At 64.5% G+C, this 17410-nt stretch overlaps 1 protein-coding gene across 5 annotated transcripts in view; it reads left to right on the top strand.

The window, feature by feature from the left end:
- The window catches only part of CTBP1 (C-terminal binding protein 1), a 27983-nt gene that overhangs the window by 516 nt on the left and 10057 nt on the right, over positions 1-17410 (top strand). For 2 of the 5 annotated variants that reach the window (XM_032395552.1, XM_032395551.1), the window contains exon 2: positions 12082-12236. In XM_032395552.1, coding sequence (XP_032251443.1) covers positions 12082-12236 — 155 coding nt within the window. Of the gene's footprint in view, positions 1-152; positions 174-3444; positions 4013-10253; positions 10450-12081; positions 12237-17410 lie in introns of those variants that run through there. The other 3 variants (XM_032395555.1, XM_032395554.1, XM_032395553.1) reach the window with 3 other exon arrangements.

The raw sequence follows: 17410 nt of genomic DNA, 5'->3' as shown, positions 1-17410 counted from the left end.
TGTGTGCGAGTGCGCGTGCGCGCCGGCTTCCGCGCGCCGCCCGGGGCGGGGCTGGGGGCGGGGCCTCGGAGCGCCGTGCGAGTGCGCGAGCCGCAGCGTGCGAGTGCGCGTGCGCCGGCGCCGCCGTCACGCCCGCCCGCCCGCCGCCGCCGCCGCCGCTGCCGCCCGCGCAGGTGACACAAAGGGGCGCCGCACTCGGCCCCCTGACCCCCAGTCCAGGCCCCGCCACACCCGCGGCGCGCCCCGGCGTCCGGACCCGGCGGACCCACGGCCCCCTCCCGGGCCCGGCCCCCTGCCTCCCGGCCCGCGTGCACCCTGCGGGGCCCGGGCCGGCCTCCTGGCGGTCGCGTGGGCTCGCCTCGCGGGGGCCTCAGGGATCTTTGCTGGCGTCCCCGCTCCCCCGGGCTTCGGCGCTGGCGTGCGGAGCCGCCGTGGGGTCCGGCGTGTGCCGGGAGGACGCGGGCTGCGTGCACGCCGGGCGCCTCCCGCACCTCTGCGCGTTCGGGCGGCCTCGCGCCGCCGTGTGCATTTCCCATGTTTGCAGCATGTTTACAGTTAGAACGCCCCGCCGGTGGGGAGGGCAGCCCCGGCCAGCAGCCTGGGACACACGCATCCCCAGCTTGGCCACCTGCACGCTGCGCTCTCGCTGAGCTCGTCCTCGCCCCCTCCGTGAGCCAGGCGCCCTGGCCCCTGTTCTGCTGCGCACAAGGCAGCTGCGCCCCGCTCGTGTTCGGAAGGGTGTCGGAAACCAGGCCCTTGGCGGCTGCTGTAGACCCACAGGGCAGCGTGCGGCCGTGGCCAGCAGGCCCGCGGGGCACACTCCGGGGGGCTGCTGGCCTGCTCGCCGGCCAGTGCCTGGTGCCCCCGTCGAGCCCAGGTATCGGGGGCCATCTTGCAGTTCCTGGTCCACTTGCAGCGGCCTCGGCTGGGGCCTCTTCCACGGGGGCCCTCCCAGGGTGCGGCAGGGGTGGGGCCAGCCTGGGGTGGGCCCGGGCCGCTGCCCCTCCTCCTCCCCTCTGCTGTGCCATGGAGCCTGGGGGCAGGGGCTCCCTGAGGCCCGCGCCAGGGAGAAGCTGCAACCACACCTGAGCCTACGAGTTGGAGGCTAGATCTTTCTCTGGCTGGGTGCCCTGCCCAGCCCTCTGCCTGTCGGCTGAGAAATGAGGGCACCACCTCGGCATGCCCGGGAGGACAGCCTTTCAGCTGGCAGCATCTTGGAGAAGCCCGGAACCTGGCCAGGAGCCAGACCCCTTTGTAGTGATCATTTTCTCCGTGATTGTTTAGGACAGATTAACCTTCTGGATGGGGGAGAGGGGGACCATGTGCCATCCAGAAGTGGAACAGGATTGGCTTTCCTCCGGTTACTCTGAATCGAGTACCCACAGACGTGAAACCCTCACCCAGCTCCCACTTCTTGGGGTGACTGGAGAGCCAATTTGCAAATGGGGAGATGTCCATATCCCCTTTTCCCACCTTTATTCCCCTTTTCCAGGATCACCCCCCCTTCAAGAGCAGCGACTTCATTTGTATAAAAACAGACAGCAGAGTGCTGAGCGGGGCTGGTCTCCACCACCGTGGGCATTTGAGGCACCTGGAGCCGTGCACACCCACCCTGGGGTCGTTGCAGACCATCCACTCGTGTGTGGGATGGCATCCCCAAGGTTCTTGGAGGAGCGATCAAAGAGGGCCAAAGCACAGACCCAAGCCCATCCCTGGGGTAGCCCGGCCAAGCCCTGACCAGTACCTGTAAGGTGGAGATGGCAGTGTGAGGCCATTTGGGATCATGAGTGAGCTTTTGCCAAGTGTTGGGGACTGGGGCCAGGGACAGGGCCGGGCTGGGGGACAGGGCCAGGGTGGGGGCCATTGCTTTCCGTAGCTGCTGTGTGTGCTCACCGTCATTGTCCTGCTGTCCTTGGATGTCAGCCTGGCCATGCGTGCTCTCGGGAGTTCACCTTCTCTCTGTCCTCAGGGCTTTGCCAAAGCTGGCCATGGGGGTCCTCTCTGGACCCGGGCTTTGGTCTGTCCTCTCTCTGCGGCCCCCGGCGGTGCCCGCCGTGTGCTCTGCTCCATTGGCTTTCCAGGTTTCTTCTCACTTGGGTTTTATTACCATCTTTGAGCACGTGGTTCGGTTTGGGCATCTCTACAGGGGCTTGTGAAGGATGCACACTTGGGGCTTCGTCTCTGTCTGCCGTGTGCAGGTGTGTCCCATCCAGCCTCCCTGGGGTGTTTGTGCAGTTCTGGCCTGTTCTCCTGGACAGGTTGCCGTCCCCTCTCTCTGAGGGGTGGACTCATGGCTGGAGTGACCTGTCTCAGCCCTGGATCCTCCTCTTCTGGCTGCATTTGGGGTTTCTCTTCTATCCTCTTCAGCTTGAGGACACACAGGCTGGGGGACGGGGCACAGAACTGCTGAGGTCCTGCTAACTGTTCTGAAAGCCCCATGCCCTGGGAGGCTGGAGCCACCCCTTGTCTGTACATCTGTACATGAGGTTTGGCCATGGGGTGAGCTGTCAGATGTTCCCTGGGGGAGCCCCAGGGCAGAGATGAGCACCTTTCTGCAGGAGAAGGGCCCTTGGGGTTCAGAGGTGGGTCCGGCCTCGGCGCCCCCCCAGCCCGGTGGAAGCTGAGATTGGCAGGGGCTTCCTTTGGGCCAGCAGGCCATGAGCAGAGGGCTGGGCCCATGACATGGCCTTGGTCTGCCACCAGTCTCTCCCCTGCCCCCAGAGCGTCCTGTGCCCGGCCCGAGTAGCTGGAGCGCAGCTTGTTGCTGGCCGCCCCTGGCTCCTGGGTGTGGAGGACCCAGTCAAAGGCTTGCACATCATGAGGCTTTTTATCCTGTGGCAGCTGTCATTCTGGAAGACTCCTGGTTCCCCTGCCCTGGTGGCGTGAAGGAGGATCCGGGGGAGGGGGGCTGCGTGTGGCCCTGGCACCGCCATCTGCGGGGGTGGGGGGCCGTCCACGACGCACTTGCCTCCAGTTCCCCAACGGGACTGCACTACCGTCTGCAGAAGCTCAGCTGTGCAGCAGCCTATGGGCCGGGCACTGGCGTGGGGCCCTCACTTGTCTGCCCAGACAAGCCCCAGGATGTCCCGAGGGGGTGCACCCATGTTCTGCCAAGCCAGCCAGAGATCTCATGGACTTCTCGTCATGCGCCAGTGCCGAGGGGACGCTCTTCGTGCTGAATTGTTTCTGCCTGTGTCACCTTCGGGGGGGGTCCCTATGTCCCTGCCAGCCCTGTAGCCTGGCCCTAGACTGTGGCTGGGAGGATGGTGACCCCCTGGTAGGACTGGAACTTGGGACTGTTGAGAAGAAATCCTAGTGCGGGTGGGGGCAGGGGCCGCTTTCTGGACCCTCCCAGGTGCGGACTCTGGCCTGTCGGGAGGCCCGCTCGGTGCCCGGCACCCTCGTCAGGCCGCCTGTCTAACTCTGGTTGTCCCGGGTCCGTGACGTCCGTGTGGTGCAGTGAGGCCCGGCCTCGGAGGACGTGTCCCCGCCTGGGGTCTCCCCACAGCAGCTGCTGAGTGTCACACGCAGAAGGGCAGGAAGGTGACGTTCTTCAGCCCCAGGTTCTTGTGCGTGGGATCCTGAAGCGTCACGAGGCAGGACACGTGTGCGCACGTAACAGCGCGGGAGAGGAGCATGTGGGAGTCTCGGTGACAGGAACACGCCTTTGCAGCAGCCTTAGCCACGTGTGGGGGAGCGAGCGCCTTTCTGGTTGACGATGAGTTAAGGGGACAGCGCGGCACGAGCCGCTGCCGGGGGACGCGCCCCCTGTGCCCAGCAGCTCTGCATCGCCCAACGGGGCGCCTGGCCTGCTCTGTGCAGGCTCAGCTCCCGCCCGGCCGAGGCCCTCGCCCCGCAGACCCTGCCCCAGGCAGCCGGTCCTGGCGCCTCCAGACCATAGCAGAGTGATGCCCCCCTGCCCCCAGCCGGCCGTGCTGGGCGCCGAGCCACAGGAGGATGTGGTGGGCCGGGGGGGGCGGTGAGGAGCCCCTTCCCGGGGGGTGCGACCGTGGTAAGCCCGAAGCACCAGGAGCCTGTGGGAGCCTGTTGTGGCAGAGGGTGGCTCCTCGGAGGCGGAGGGGAAGGCTGGTAGGGGCCGTGCTGCAGACTTCGCGTTTATGCTGAGGGTCTTCAGGCTGTGACGGTCTCTGGGTCTTGTTTCTGAAGCCTCTGACGGTGGTGGGGAGGGGCGTGCTGTCCTGGTGGGAGCACATGGGACTGGGGGGCTGCTCTGGTGTTCGGGAGACCCAGGCCATGGCTTTGGAGCCTGGGGCCCGAGCAGTGGGGAGCACTTTGGGGTGAATTCTCGGTGTTGAGTGTGGGACGCTTGTCAGAGTTGCAAGGGGAGGCATGACCGGCCAGGGACACGGGATGCTGAGGTCAGGCGTGGCTGGGTTCTCGGGCACTGCCCCCGGGGTTCCTGCTGGTGCAGGTGCCAGGGGGCTGCTGTGGTTGGTCTGGGGAGGGCTGAGCGCCTCGGGTGTCCCCAGGGTGTCCCCGGAGCGTGCCACCTGCTCCTGATCCCTCCTGGGGCTGGGGCCTTGTGGTCAGCTGGGTGGGGCTGGCGTAGGAGAGCTCCGCCCAGACACCCGTGGGTGGGGCCCTGGGGGCCCGGTCCCTTCCCTTGCCCCGTGCCTTTAAAGTGAACTTTCTGGCCAGCTTTAGGCTCACAGGAAGATGAGGAAGGCAGCCCAGCGTGTGTCTGCGTCCCAGCCCGGGTCCCGCCGCCCCCGCCTGCTGCTGCCTGACCAGGAACTCTGTGCGCACGTTTGGGACAGCGGCCTGTGCTGGCGTTCCTCACGCCCTTGTGCGGGGGTGGCGGCCAGCGGGGCGTCTCCTGCGGCCCAGTGGGTCCTGCCGCGCCCGCACCCCCAGCTCCCGGTGAGGGCCTCCTGCGTCACTAGCCGTGCTGACCGCCGCCCCCCCTGCTGAGTTGTGGGGATGCAGGTGTGTGCACTTGGTCACCTCCCACTGTGGGCCCCCAGCCCCCCAGGGCCACCGCCGCACGGTGCACAGCTCACCGTATGCGGAATAAAGCGCGAGCTGTGTCGAGGTGCTTGTCAGAATTCGCCCGCTCCCCGCATCCTTGGGGGTGCCCCAGCCGTGCGTGCCCGGCGCCTGCCAGGGGCGGGGCGGTGCCCACAAGCCCCTCTTCTGGTGAGGCTGCAAGCAGCCCACGTGTCTGTCCGGAGTGGGACATCAGAGTAGGGCGGGAGGTGGCCAGGGAGGAAGCCGAGGGAGCCCGGGAGTGTTGAGTAGCGGGAAGGGCAGGCGCAGCGGCAGCCTGCAGCCCGTGTGAGGCGCCCAGCCCATGTCCCACCCTCCCAGACCCCCGGCCAGCTTCTGAGCCCCACCCCTGACACTCAGGCCCTGTCCCTGGCCGAGGGGCTCTCGTACCTGCTGTTTCGGAGCAGGTGGCTCCCAGGAGCCTTGTGCCAGTCATTGTGGGACGGGCACTGGGGGGACATGGAGTGGGGCGGAGGGACACAGGCTCATGGGGTGTGTAGGAGAGGGTCCTGCACCTCCCCGGGGTCCGCCCTTCAGCTGTCCCTTTGTAAATGTGGGGCCACTCCCCTGAGGGCGGAAGGTGAACGGAAGCCCCAGCCTCCCGTACGCGCCCGGCCCGCGTGTTTGGGGAGCTTGGGGCAGTCCTGGGTGGTTTCGCCAGAAGCATCTGTACCACATCACTAAGTGTCCGCGAGGCGTCTGTTCTAAAAGAGTAGAAAATAACTGGAGACAGCACATCGGTTCCTTGGCTGGGTGACAGTTTGGGTTGGTTTCTCTGAGGAGGCAGAGTGCCCCTTGGACATTACGTAACGCGTAGCCCTCCTGATGGTCTCCCCGCGGTGCAGTCTGAGCCGCCGCGGCCATGCTCCCGGCGGGACCTGGGACAGCAGTGTGGGGGCCCAGCGCCTGGGGGGGTGGGCAGAAGGCAGCCGGCCGTGTGCCGGGACCACGCGAACCTGCCTCCGCCGTTTAAATCGTTCAGATAGTGTACGTTTTGCAGTAACGTCTTTTCAATTTTGCTGTCCGTTTTTTGTGTTTTTCACGTTCTTTTTAACGAACGTCATTTAGTTTTTGTGATTTTTTTTACGGCAGAACTGTCTTACAGATAATTAGGCACACAGGGCAGATGCTTGAGAAAAGATGCTTTCGGTGAAAATATCAGACACAGTTGGGCAGCGGTGACCAGAGGACGCGCAGCGGTACACGTGGCCTGGTGGCCCTACGGCCCCCGACCCCCAGCCCTGTCCTCACCACCTCGGTTTCCACGTCTGTGTAGCGGCCACCCCTGTGTTCCTGTCGTCCTTTGCCTGTGTCCGTGGGGCTCTCTGTGGTCATTCTGGGCAGTGAGATCACCTGGCGGGGCTTCCGTGGGGCATGTTCCAGGAACAAGGCCGAGTTTGGTGGGTTTTCACACCGTGGACGTCCCCCAACACTAGCCTGGAAGCTCCTTGCGGTCACTCGGTCTCATTCTCCCAAGCACAGTCGGGCGGCGGAGTCCCGTGGCGCTCACTGCTGCTGGGCTTGGCTCAGCCTCCCTGGCCCCGGTAGATGCCGTCGTGCTGTCCGTGGGGCCCCGGGGCCAGGACGGGCCAGGGCCAGGCTCACCTTTGCCTGTGTGCAGCTGGGGCCTGAAGCCACCATGCGTCTGCCCGCCGGGCCCAGGGACCCTCAGCCTGACCCAGTCTGGCCTCACTGCCCCTAGTAAGGGGGCTGAGACGCACCCTGGCCCCTTTAGGCTGCCTACGGGCTTCTGAACCTAGGTCAGCTGATGGCAAAGCAAAGCTTCCTTTTGAAATCATTTTCCCAGAAAGGGTGAGCCGGGGGCATGGTAGAGCACAGGGTGAGATGCTCCGTGTGCCCGAGGGGGGTCTGGCTCTCCTTACTGGGGCTGCACACAGCCCCGGGCCCTTGGCGTGGAGTGAGTGTGCAGATAAGAAGGCCGCCGCCCGCACACACACCACCAGCCTGTGCCGTCTGCCGACGGCCACCCCGAGCACGGAGGACCCGGCTGGGGACTCTGGTTGCTTTCAGGCACGCCTGGTGCTTCCTTCTCTGGGATTTAGGAAGAACACTGAAGAAAGCCTTGCGACCGCTGGTTGGCGTGACTCCTTCCTAACTCCCCGTCCCTTGCACACGCTGAGTGTGATCCCGTGGGGCCCTCCAGGCAGGAGGGCAGACGGGCTGACCACCCTCGGCTCCGTGGAGCTGACCACTGTGGTCTTGCCCGGCAGGATGCCGCTGCTCTTCTGCGGCTGTGGTTGGAGTAAGTGTGGGCCACCAGTGGAAAGTAGAGGGTCAGGGAGACGTGGCGGGATTAACTCGATTTGGGTTGCAGGTCTTGGGGTTCTGTGGCGCTCCATCCCGCCTGTGCCTCTCCACAGCCACGGGGTGCGAGTCCACCAGCAGCTGGGGCCCACCCTCCCTCCCTCGCTGTCTGTAGGCACCCAGCTGTGCGGGATTCCCATGAGGCCCGCCCCCCGGTGCTGCCACTGGGCAGGTGCAGGAAGCCCCGAGGATGCCAGGCCAGCCAGTCCCGAGGGCTTTATTCAGCTGCTGCTGGTTGACACCTGACCTGACGCCTGCCTCCTTGGGGAGGCCCGCGTCCTTGGGGTGGCCCGCGTCCTTGGGGTGGCCCGCGTCCGTGCGGAGGCCCACATCCGTGGGGTGGCCCGCGTCCGTGGGGAGGCCCGCGTCCTTGGGGTGGCCCGTGTCCATGGGGAGGCCCGCGTCCGTGGGGTGGCCCGCGTCCTTGGGAGGCCTGCGTCCGTGGGGTGGTCTGCGTCCGTGGGGTGGTCTGCGTCCTTGGGGAGGCCTGCGTCCGTGGGGTGGCCTGCGTCCTTGGGGTGGCCTGCGTCCGTGGGGAGGCCTGCGTCCGTGGGGTGGCCTGCGTCCGTGGGGAGGCCTGTGTCCTTGGGGTGGCCTGCGTCATTGGGGTGGCCTGCGTCCGTGGGGAGGCCTGCGTCCGTGGGGTGGTCTGCGTCCTTGGGTGGCCTGCATCCCTGGGGTGGCCTGCGTCCATGGGGAGGCCTGCGTCCTTGGCGGCCAGCTTGCTGCCTGGGCCCAGACACCTCACGCCTGTTGCTGGCTCCATGCTCACTTTGGGAAGGTCGAGGTAGAGGGTGAGGCTTGCCTCAAGGCGGGGAGAGCTCCGGCCGGCACAGCTGGGCCTCTGACCGTCTGGGCCTTGTGCACCACTGCGTCCTGCTCCTATAGAGGCCGGGCCGGACAGTCAGCGAGGGTCCCTGCAGGTTCTCTGGGGCCTCACCCTGTCACAGAGTAGCCCCCTCCCGCTTTATGAGGTGTGAGCGACATTTCTTATTTCATGACTCATCGGGTATGTTCTTTATGGAACAAAGTTAAATCAAAGGCGGGTCCATCGTTTGCAATTTCCCATGTTTTGTATTTTCTTGAGTCGTGTATCAGGAGAGTTCGGGCCCTTTGGGCCTCGAGCCCCTTCTGCCGCCGGGCTTGACCTCAGAGCAGCACTGGGGTGGGCCTGGCGGGGGACGGGTGGGTCTGACCTGGGCAGAGCGTGTCACGGTCCCCTGCCTGAGGCCCACCAGCCGCCGCCCACCTGCCCCGTGAAGGACTCTTAGCTATGACTGGATCGACAGGGAGAGGGGGCTTGGTGCCCTCCGCTGAGAGAGGGTCCCACCTCCCACGGAAGGGGCAGCTCAGCCCCCAGCAGCACAGGACGGTGCCAGTTTGGCCAGGCCCAAGCTGGCCGGCGGTCACTGGCTGGCACCCGGCTACGGCGAGCTGCGTCGGGGTGGGGAGCAGGATCCTGGCATGGGCGGTCTGGCCCGGCCGGGGGAAGGGCCTCAGGGCACACGGCCTCACAGAACTGAGGAGGAGCCACGGCTCTGTGCAAACCCCGGGCCACCTGCCAGACCTCTGGTCTTTGGGACCCCTTCCTCCCGCGGTGTGGCTTCAGCACCCTCTGACCAGGGGGCCCGGTGTGGAGCCCATCATGGGGACAAAGGCCTGTGAGCCATCCTCTTCTTGGCAGAGAGCTGGTCATGAGGGGTCAGTGTGGGGGCTTGAAACCCACAGAGGGGATCGAGGGGAGAAGCAGACCGTCCCCAGCATGGGCCTGACACTCCCAGCATGCACAGCTGCCCTCCTGCCACCGCACGTCCTGGGGTTGCGGCAGGCTGCATGTGGCTGGCCTGGCCGTGGCTTCTCCATGGGCCAGTCTGGTTCCTTCGTGGTTGAGCCCAATCAGCAAAGGACTGCACCACCCGAGCTTTGGGTCATAAAGCGCATCCACACTCGGGCGGGGACAGAGGAGATCAGTCAGAAATCACGCCTGCAGAAGCCAGAGGTGAGCGTGGCCGTCTGACCCGGCCCAGGCTTGCAGGTCAGGACAGCAGATCGCCCGCCCTTGGTGTGGATGGGGTGGTTGCAGCAGGGGTCTGCACGGGTTCCGTGGGCTGCAGGCCCATCCCTGCTGGGGCTCGTCTATCCGTTGTCCCTGTGGCCAGCAGTGGGGGGTGGGGGGTGCATCCAGCCCCCACATCCATGCAGCCTCCCACTCTCGTGGCACTCCTGCTCCGTGTGGGGCCTCCCAAGGTGCACGCCGACGGCACTGTGGGTCTCAGTCGGTGTGATGCCTGGCTACGCCTCGGGGGCCAGCCCCAGTGCTGTTCTCATGCTGAGAGCAGGGGTCAGGTGCTCGGGTGGGTCCGGAGCACTCCTGAAACCTCCTCAGCCTGTCCCTGACGGGTGTGTGACCCACATGCGTGCTGTTCTCCGTGTCTCGTCAGGGGAGCTGTGCCTGAGTCGAGTGCCTGTCCCTGGGGGGGACTGTGTCCCAGTCTGCATCCCCCGGTCCCCCCTCCAGGTGGCCTCATCCGAAGTGGCCTCTCCCTGTGCAGTCACAGGCCCGGCAGGCTGTCGGCAGCGTGAGCTAGAAGCTTGCAAAGCGAGCTGGCCACAGACCAGAGACCCATACTCGCAGTGTGTGGACACTGGTGGCACGTGGGGTGGGGTTCCCGAGAACCTGGAGGAGACATTGGGGCCGGCCCTTCAGAGGAAGCCTCTCGCTGCATCTGCATCCCAGCCGTGCCCACGGTCCGCTCCTACGCCGGGCGCGGCCCCTCCTTGCGGGCAGGTCCCAGCCTGGCAGCTGCAGGCTTGGGTCAGAGATGCACTGAGAAGCTTCACCTTTGTGGACCTTCTGGCATCTTTGAGTTCTAGTTGGCCCTGGATGGTATTTTAACGTGTCTCTTGTGTTTAATTTTTAGTCAGACTTTGACCCCGGCGCAGGCTTCAGTGGTCGCCGAGGATCAGGAGCCTAAGAGCTTTGGTTCAAGACAATTAAAGACGTGGGATGAGGATCCAGTGACAGGACGCGGTTCTGCCTGGGGATTCTGAAGATAAAACGCTTTGAAAAGTCGAATTCATGGTCGTGGAAGCCGAGCCCATATTAAGAAATGTCAGGTTGGTAGGGGCTCCTGGAGTTCGCAGCGGCTCGAAGCTGGTCCCCGCGTGACCGAGCACAGGCGTGGTGGTCCTGTCCGTTCAGTGCAGGGCGGCCCGAGCGCCGGGAAGGGGCCGGCAGACTCCCCGGTCTTCCCACGGCGTGTGTGGCGGGTCAGAGTGGCGACACTCCCCCCAGGCGGCAGAGCACGGGGCTTCCTCGGGGGTCCCATCGGAGGCCTGAAGCCCCAGGTGGGCCAGGCCACAGGTCGATGCTGGGTCTGTTCTGGTCGTCCTGCCGTGAACTCAGTGCTGGGCTGGGGTGTTACCATGGAAACCCGAGGCCTGTTCCGGTGCCAGCCGCGTGGTCAGGAGGCCGGTCCCTCCCTGGGGTGCGGGGCGGGGGGTGTCCTGGCGCTGCATCTTCTCGTGCGCTGCTCACCGGGTCACGCGTGCTCTCGCAGGACGTGCCCTCGCGCCCGGCGGCAGCTCCAGCCCGCACTCTGCAGCCTGCCTCACAGCCTTGGAAGCCGCCGAGGGCTGAGGGCTCCCCTCACGTGCGTTACATCGGTCCGTGTTTTTTAGAAACTAAAGCTGAGGGATGCTGAAAGTAGGCATTTTCCAGTTCCCGTGAAAGTAGCGACGATAAGCCCATTCTGTGCCAGTAACTACCAGTTCTACATGAAACGTCGCCATTCCCCAAGTAAAGCTGGAGAGATGGGTGGCGCTGTCCGCATGCGGGCGCAGCTCCATGCTCTCTGGAGACGGCGCGCGTCTGCCCGGCCGAGGGTCACCCATCGCCCCGCCAGGTGCGAAACGCCAGGGAGCGAGGGAAGCGACTGAGAAGGGGTTCTGGCCTCGCAGACCCCGCGCCGAGCCGCCGGCTGGGGCTGCCGGGTCTGTGCGCTCACGTGGCGGCGGGTGAGCTGTGCGCCCCCGGGCGTGGCTGCCTACTGGGCTCTGGGCCACGGGCAGCCAGTCGTCCCCGCCCCCGGTTCTCATCCTGCGCCGCAGTGCTGCCCACGCGCTGGGCAGGGCGGGTCTTTGTGGGCCGTGGGTCTGGCGGCGTGGACGGGGCCACGGGCGGCTCGGCAGCTACCACTCCTGTCACCTGGGTGGCCCTTGTGTGTCCGCTTGGCCCCGGATGAGGCGTGGTCACCTCCCGTACGGAAGGAGCTTTTAACAGATCTTAATCTTCTTGTCCCGGCTGTGTTCGGTGTTTTAACCCTTCCCCACCTCTGCTCCGTTTCTTCCCTTAAAACTACAAGTGAGATGCTGCTGGGCACGGGGGGATGGTCCTGTCAGGGTTTCTGGGCGGCCACGCTGCAGCCATAGGCAGAAAAGGAACGGTGGGTGTTGTGAAGCCGGTGACGTGACCGTCTGCGTGTTCCACGGTCAGAATGGTGAAGACCCTGGCGGGGCCGCCACGGCGCCTCCACGCATGTCTGGGCCCTGAGTCCTGTGGGTGGTGCCAGCCGGCGGGGTCGGTGGGCTGTAGCAGACACTGGCTCGCTCTTCGCAGAGATGTTTTTACTCAGGTTTGACGAAATCCAGACGTGTGGACACCTGGGGTGTGTCGGGCCGTGGGTGGTGGTGGGCCGCGGGGGTCGCGAGCTCTCCGCTGGGGCTGAGCGTCTGCCCCTCTCTCTGCAGGCGTCCGACCCCCGATCATGAACGGGCCCATGCATCCCCGGCCCCTGGTGGCGCTGCTCGACGGCCGGGACTGCACGGTGGAGATGCCCATCCTGAAGGACGTGGCCACGGTGGCCTTCTGTGATGCGCAGTCCACGCAGGAGATCCATGAGAAGGTGACTGTGCGGGGTGCTTGAGGGAGCGGGGAGGGCAGGCGGGTCTCAGGTGTGTGTGTCTGCTGCTCCCGTGCCACCCAGACCTGTGGCCACTGTCACCCCCTGCCGGACGTGGACCTAGGGCTACTTTGTGGCTGCTTGAGCCACTGCGTTGTAACCAAGTGTTCCTGGAACGTGGAGCCTGGGGCCGTGGATGTGGCCAAGCGCAGTGGGGCCGATGAGCTGCACTGTCCTGGTCCCACGTTGGTCACCCAGGCCATCCGGGCTGGCGGTCAAGCACGTAGGCCTGGGTGTCTGCTGTTCTGGAAGCGGAACTGACCAGCCCTGGGTCTGGGTCCTGGCGACAGGACGGTGGACGCAGCTGCGTCCTCACACTGCCCGCCTTCCAGCCTGTTAACGACCGCGTCAAGCCTTGAACGGGGATTCCGCTGTGCGGCGGGCGCCCCGCGGGAGTAACGGACGGTCCTCTGTAGGGGAAGGTCCCGTCGACAGAGCCTCAGGTCATCCCAGCACTCATTTCCTGTTGCGCGTCCGTCACGGTATCTGAGGACACGGGCAGAGAGAGAAGACTGAGCTCGCAGCCTCGCGAGGAGCTGATGACCATGGGAGCAGCTTTGGGGAAAGTCTAGAAGACCCAGAGGGTCCCCACGCCACGGGACGGGATGGGTCAGGAGGGCGGGGGTGAGGGGCTGCAGCCGAGGGTCCGGGGCCACTGACTGAAACCTCAGGACCCGTGGGGTCGGTGGGGAGGGGTGCAGGAACAACAGGACGAGGTGTCGCAAGCCGGCGGACGGCGGTCCCCCTGGAGGAGGCATGCGTCGCGACACAGCTGGTGTTTATCCCAGAGCGGCGGAGCCCAGTGTACACTGAGTCCTGCCCTTGAGTGTGGCCGCCGCCACGGCGCTGCTCCCCGGAAGCAGGAAGAACCCGGCGGCCTTCGGCGGCGGGGTGCCCAGAGTCTCCTGGGCCGTGGAAGGGAGCGTGTGCAGCAGGTGTCCGGCGCTTGGGGGCACGGTGCTGTGCGCTTCTGCTCGACTCGGAGCAAGGTCACAGGATGGAGGCGGGGAAGCGGGTGGTGAGGGGCTGCTCCAACCAACTCGGGCTAGAGCCACCCTCCTGCGCACACGCGCATGTGCAGGGATGGGGGGCAGACTGCAGAGCTGGGGGGCGGCTCTTGGCAACCTTCTGTGCATTTTAAACAGTTTCAAACTTTTTTAAAAAAAATTTTTAAAAATAAACTATAGGGAATGAGAGATCTACAGATAGAAATGTTTAAAAATCATGAGCAATATTGAAACAAGTTCTGTCAATAAATCTGGAAACTGAGACAAAACGGATGTTTTCCTTTAAGATTGTAACTTACAAAATGATCTCCAGTTCGCGTACAGCCCAGAGCAGCGAGTCAGACCGCCGGCAAGGGCGGGGACACTCAGCGTGCTGGCGACTCACCCGAGCCAGCGCACAGACGGCGCCCCTCGCGCCTCCACGGGAAGCCGCGGCCTGCCTGTTGGGAGAGCGGGTGAATGCGTAGAAGAGCCGCCCTGCGGGCGACGCTCTGGAGAGGAGAGAGCGTTAGGGCCGGCCAGTTGGAGCCCTCGCGGGACCCAAAGGAGTGCCTCGTGCGGCCAGCGGCACGGGAAGGCGCTCTGGGAGATTAAACACGCACGTGAAAATTTAAATTTCAATAGGAAGCTTGGAAGACACAGTCACGGGGAGCCTGGGAGAAAGATGGGAGCGAGGAGGCTAAAGGAGAGCCGCGCAGACTCAGGAGCCCACGCCTGGTGTGACTTGCAGCCGCAGGCCTCGGGGATAGCCCATGTCCCAGGGGAAACGCGCTTCCTTTCCCAGGCCTTGCTGCTGGTGTGGACAAGTGACGGTCCAACCAGGAAGAGCCAACGAGGCTTGTGTGCAGAGAGCCGCCTTCTCTCTGCTGCCTGGAAACCAAACGTGATGGCTGGAGCCCACGCAGCCACCTGGAGCATAAGGGGAACCGTGTTTGGGAATGGCCGAGCCACAGGACGGGAGCCCTGGCCCCTGCTGACTGTGGTGCTAACCCAGGGCCCCGGACCACCTGTCTGCCCACCTCAGCTTAGAGGGAAACGACGCATCCCTGTGGATCAGGGATTTCTGCCTCCTCATAACTAGCTGTACAGCAGATGCTGAGTGTTCAGGAGGAGAGACCGTGCCGTTCTCAGCACAATGTGATGAAGAAACCTTTAGAGCTCCGTGGAGACTCTAGCTCTCCCATGTGAACCCAGGACGAGTGTCGGGGCCACAGGATGCTCTGCTGCTCAAGGAGCAGATTCTCCCAGTGTCACCTGCAAAGAGACAAGAATCAGACCAGCCCCAGGCTGGGTGCTTTAAAGCTTCTGGGGAAAACAGCTTTCAGCCCAGCGCTGCATATCCGACCGAACCGCAGGAACGGGGGCGTTTTCTGTTACTCTTCTGGAAAGCTCTTTGAAGACCGACAGCTGCAAAGGAAGGGGCACTCATGAGAAAGGGCCCCGTGGGGTGGGAGGGTGCTGTCAGCTGGCCTGGAGCAGGGGGTCCCCCAGGCACACGTTTGGGAAAGCGGGACACCTGTCGGGGTGGGACAGTAAGGCGGCGCTTTGGGGACACGCCAGGGAAGACCGCAGGGGCCCAGTCCCAGGAGGGAGGTGCTCAGGCTGTGTGAGAAGTGAGGGGAGTGTCCAGGCAAGTGCAGAAACAGGCCTGGAAGCAAGCCTTGGGTGGCGGAGGGCGGCAGGAGGGCCACGGCGACCCAGAGAGTTGGGCCCTGTCGGTGCCCGTGAGTGGGTGGGACAGACGCCCTGGGCAGGGGAGAGGATGGGGAAGTGAGCCCTGGCACGGCCGCACATGTGCACGCGTCGCAGCAGATGAATTAGGGGAGCTTCTGGAGGGGATGTGCTTCTTACCTGAGGCACGTGGTGCGGAAAACGGTGCCGCGTACAGGAAAAGGTGGTTTGATTAAGACGCAATCAGAAACAATCACGTGGCAACAGAAGGAACACGTGAGAAGTGGGTGGACGTTGGCGGCACCCACAACAACCAGGGATTTGGCGGTGGATACTCAGGCTCCCGGCAGAAGGTGGGTGACGGAGGGGGCGTTTGCGCGAAGACAGAGCGGCCTCCGGGAAGCAGGGGCTCCCGCCACACGTGGCCGCACCAGGAGGCACGAGGCGCCACCCCTGCTCCGTGGGGGGCGTGGCCGGGCTGGCTTTGTTGGTGCTTCGGCCCGTCTGCGCAGACCTGAAGGATGCGGTGTTCTCTGGGCCTGCGCGCGGCTGTCTGTCACAGGGAAGTGTCTGGAACCACGGGCAGTGTGTTGGAGGCCCCGTGCCAACGCTTTTCTGAGCTGAAGCCGCACAGAATGACCCAGAGAGTAAGTAAAATCCACAGAAGTCACAGAACACTTGTGAATCGTGCATCTCTGTGTGTGCAGGATGCGAGCGCAGCCCCCACCTCTGGGACGGTGTGGTGGGTCCTGGCCAGGGCCCACCAGCAGGCATCCTTCTGGCCAGCCAGACCCGGCCGCCCTGTACGTGCTGCCCGGTGAGTTCCCCTCCGGCCCTGCTGCCACTGGGAGCACCCGGGGCCTGCGCTCTGAGTTCATTCTGCAAGGTGGGCCCCATGGGACCCCGTTTCGGGGTTAAGGACACAGGTCACAAGCCTGGTCACACAGCTGGGGGAGGGGTATGTGAATGGATGTCTGCTGGTTTCCAACCTACGGAGACAGACTGGGCCCCGGGGATTCCTGCCAACCTCGTCCCTGGGAGGTCTGTGTGATACCTGGGGGTATCCCAGCCACTCTGCAGTCATGACAGGGAACGTGAGGAAGCTGCAAGGAGAGTGGACCTAGGGGCTGGACGGAGCAGTGCGGTGGCCCAGGCCTGCGTCCCTCTGGACAGAGCTGCCAGTGCAGTGGGCTTCCGACCTGCAGCTGAGCGGGGCCTCCCTGGCCCAGGGTCAGGAGTAGGCAGCCACGGAGCAGGTTGTAGTCCCTGTTCTGAGAATGCTTCACTGGGTACCACGTAATTAAAAATATGCGTAGGAGAAAAAGGTTAGGACATGAGAAAATAACTTATCAAGACACGTATGTGGGCAAGTCACCCTCAGAAATGCAAGTTAAGGTGAAAACAGTAGATGTCAGCCTGCGTCCATCACACATTGCGCTTTAAACCCTGGACTGCCCGGTGTCGCACAGTCGGTGCTGGGGGGAGTGCCACCGCCAGGGACAGCGAGTGGCACTTCCCGGAGCCCCACAGCGGGCCCTCCAGTGAGCCTGCTAGTCTCCACCCTAAGGACTCATCTCAAGGAAGCTGCGGATTTTACCACGGCTCGGCTGGCAGTGGAGGCTGCCCGAGCGCCCCAGCAGTAGGGAGCGTCCAGACAAGTTACGGGTCGTCCGGGTTGGGATGTAGCGCGGGGTGGTTAAAGTCATGATTTGGAGATTGTTTACTGCCGTGGGTCAGCGCTCAAGATGAAAAGAAGGTTGCCACCTGCACACACCACCGGCCTTTGCTTTGAGCATCCTCCTCCGCGCCTGGCCACAGCTGAGCCTCCTCTGCTGGGCATCTTGGGAGGAGGCCTGCATGCGTCCAACTGCCGAGGCCGGAGACTCAGGCTCACCTCTGGAGCTTCCCCGAGTCCAGGGCCGCTCCTCCTAATGCTGGCTTGGATGCGTCTTTCTGTTCCCACTGCATGGCTCTGTCTGCCCACAGTGGGCACCGACGAGTCTGTCCACTCGCCCCCCATTGCTGTGGCCACCCTCCTCCAGTCCATGCAGCTCGGCACAGGGTGGCCAGAGGGCTCCTCCTCTGGTATGGTCAGCCAAGGTCTGTTTTCTCTCCTCCATCCCAGGCCCTCACTGCATCCACCTCCTAGCCGGCCTCCCCATGCGCTCTGCCCTGTGAGCACTCACTGCTACCCAGCTGTCACACGTGGGTCCTCACCCCACCCACACCAGGTGCAGTCAAGGTACCAGGAGTCCATGCCTGTGCAGCCTTGATGTCCTCCCGGGAGTCCAGGACTGAGATTCCTGGGATCTTCAGTGCAGGAACTGGAGCTGAGGTTCCTGGGATCTTCAGTGCAGGAACTGGGCCTGAGATTCCTGGGATCTTCAGTGCAGGATCAGGAGCCGAGGTTCCTGGGATCTTCAGTGCGGGATCAGGAGC

The sequence above is a fragment of the Phoca vitulina genome, unplaced genomic scaffold (assembly GCF_004348235.1).
Source record: "Phoca vitulina isolate PV1807 unplaced genomic scaffold, GSC_HSeal_1.0 scaffold85, whole genome shotgun sequence".
Classification (NCBI taxonomy): Eukaryota; Metazoa; Chordata; class Mammalia; order Carnivora; family Phocidae; genus Phoca; species Phoca vitulina.
The sequence above is the reverse complement of the archived record's forward strand: the minus strand, read 5'-3'. Positions and strand labels throughout refer to the sequence as shown.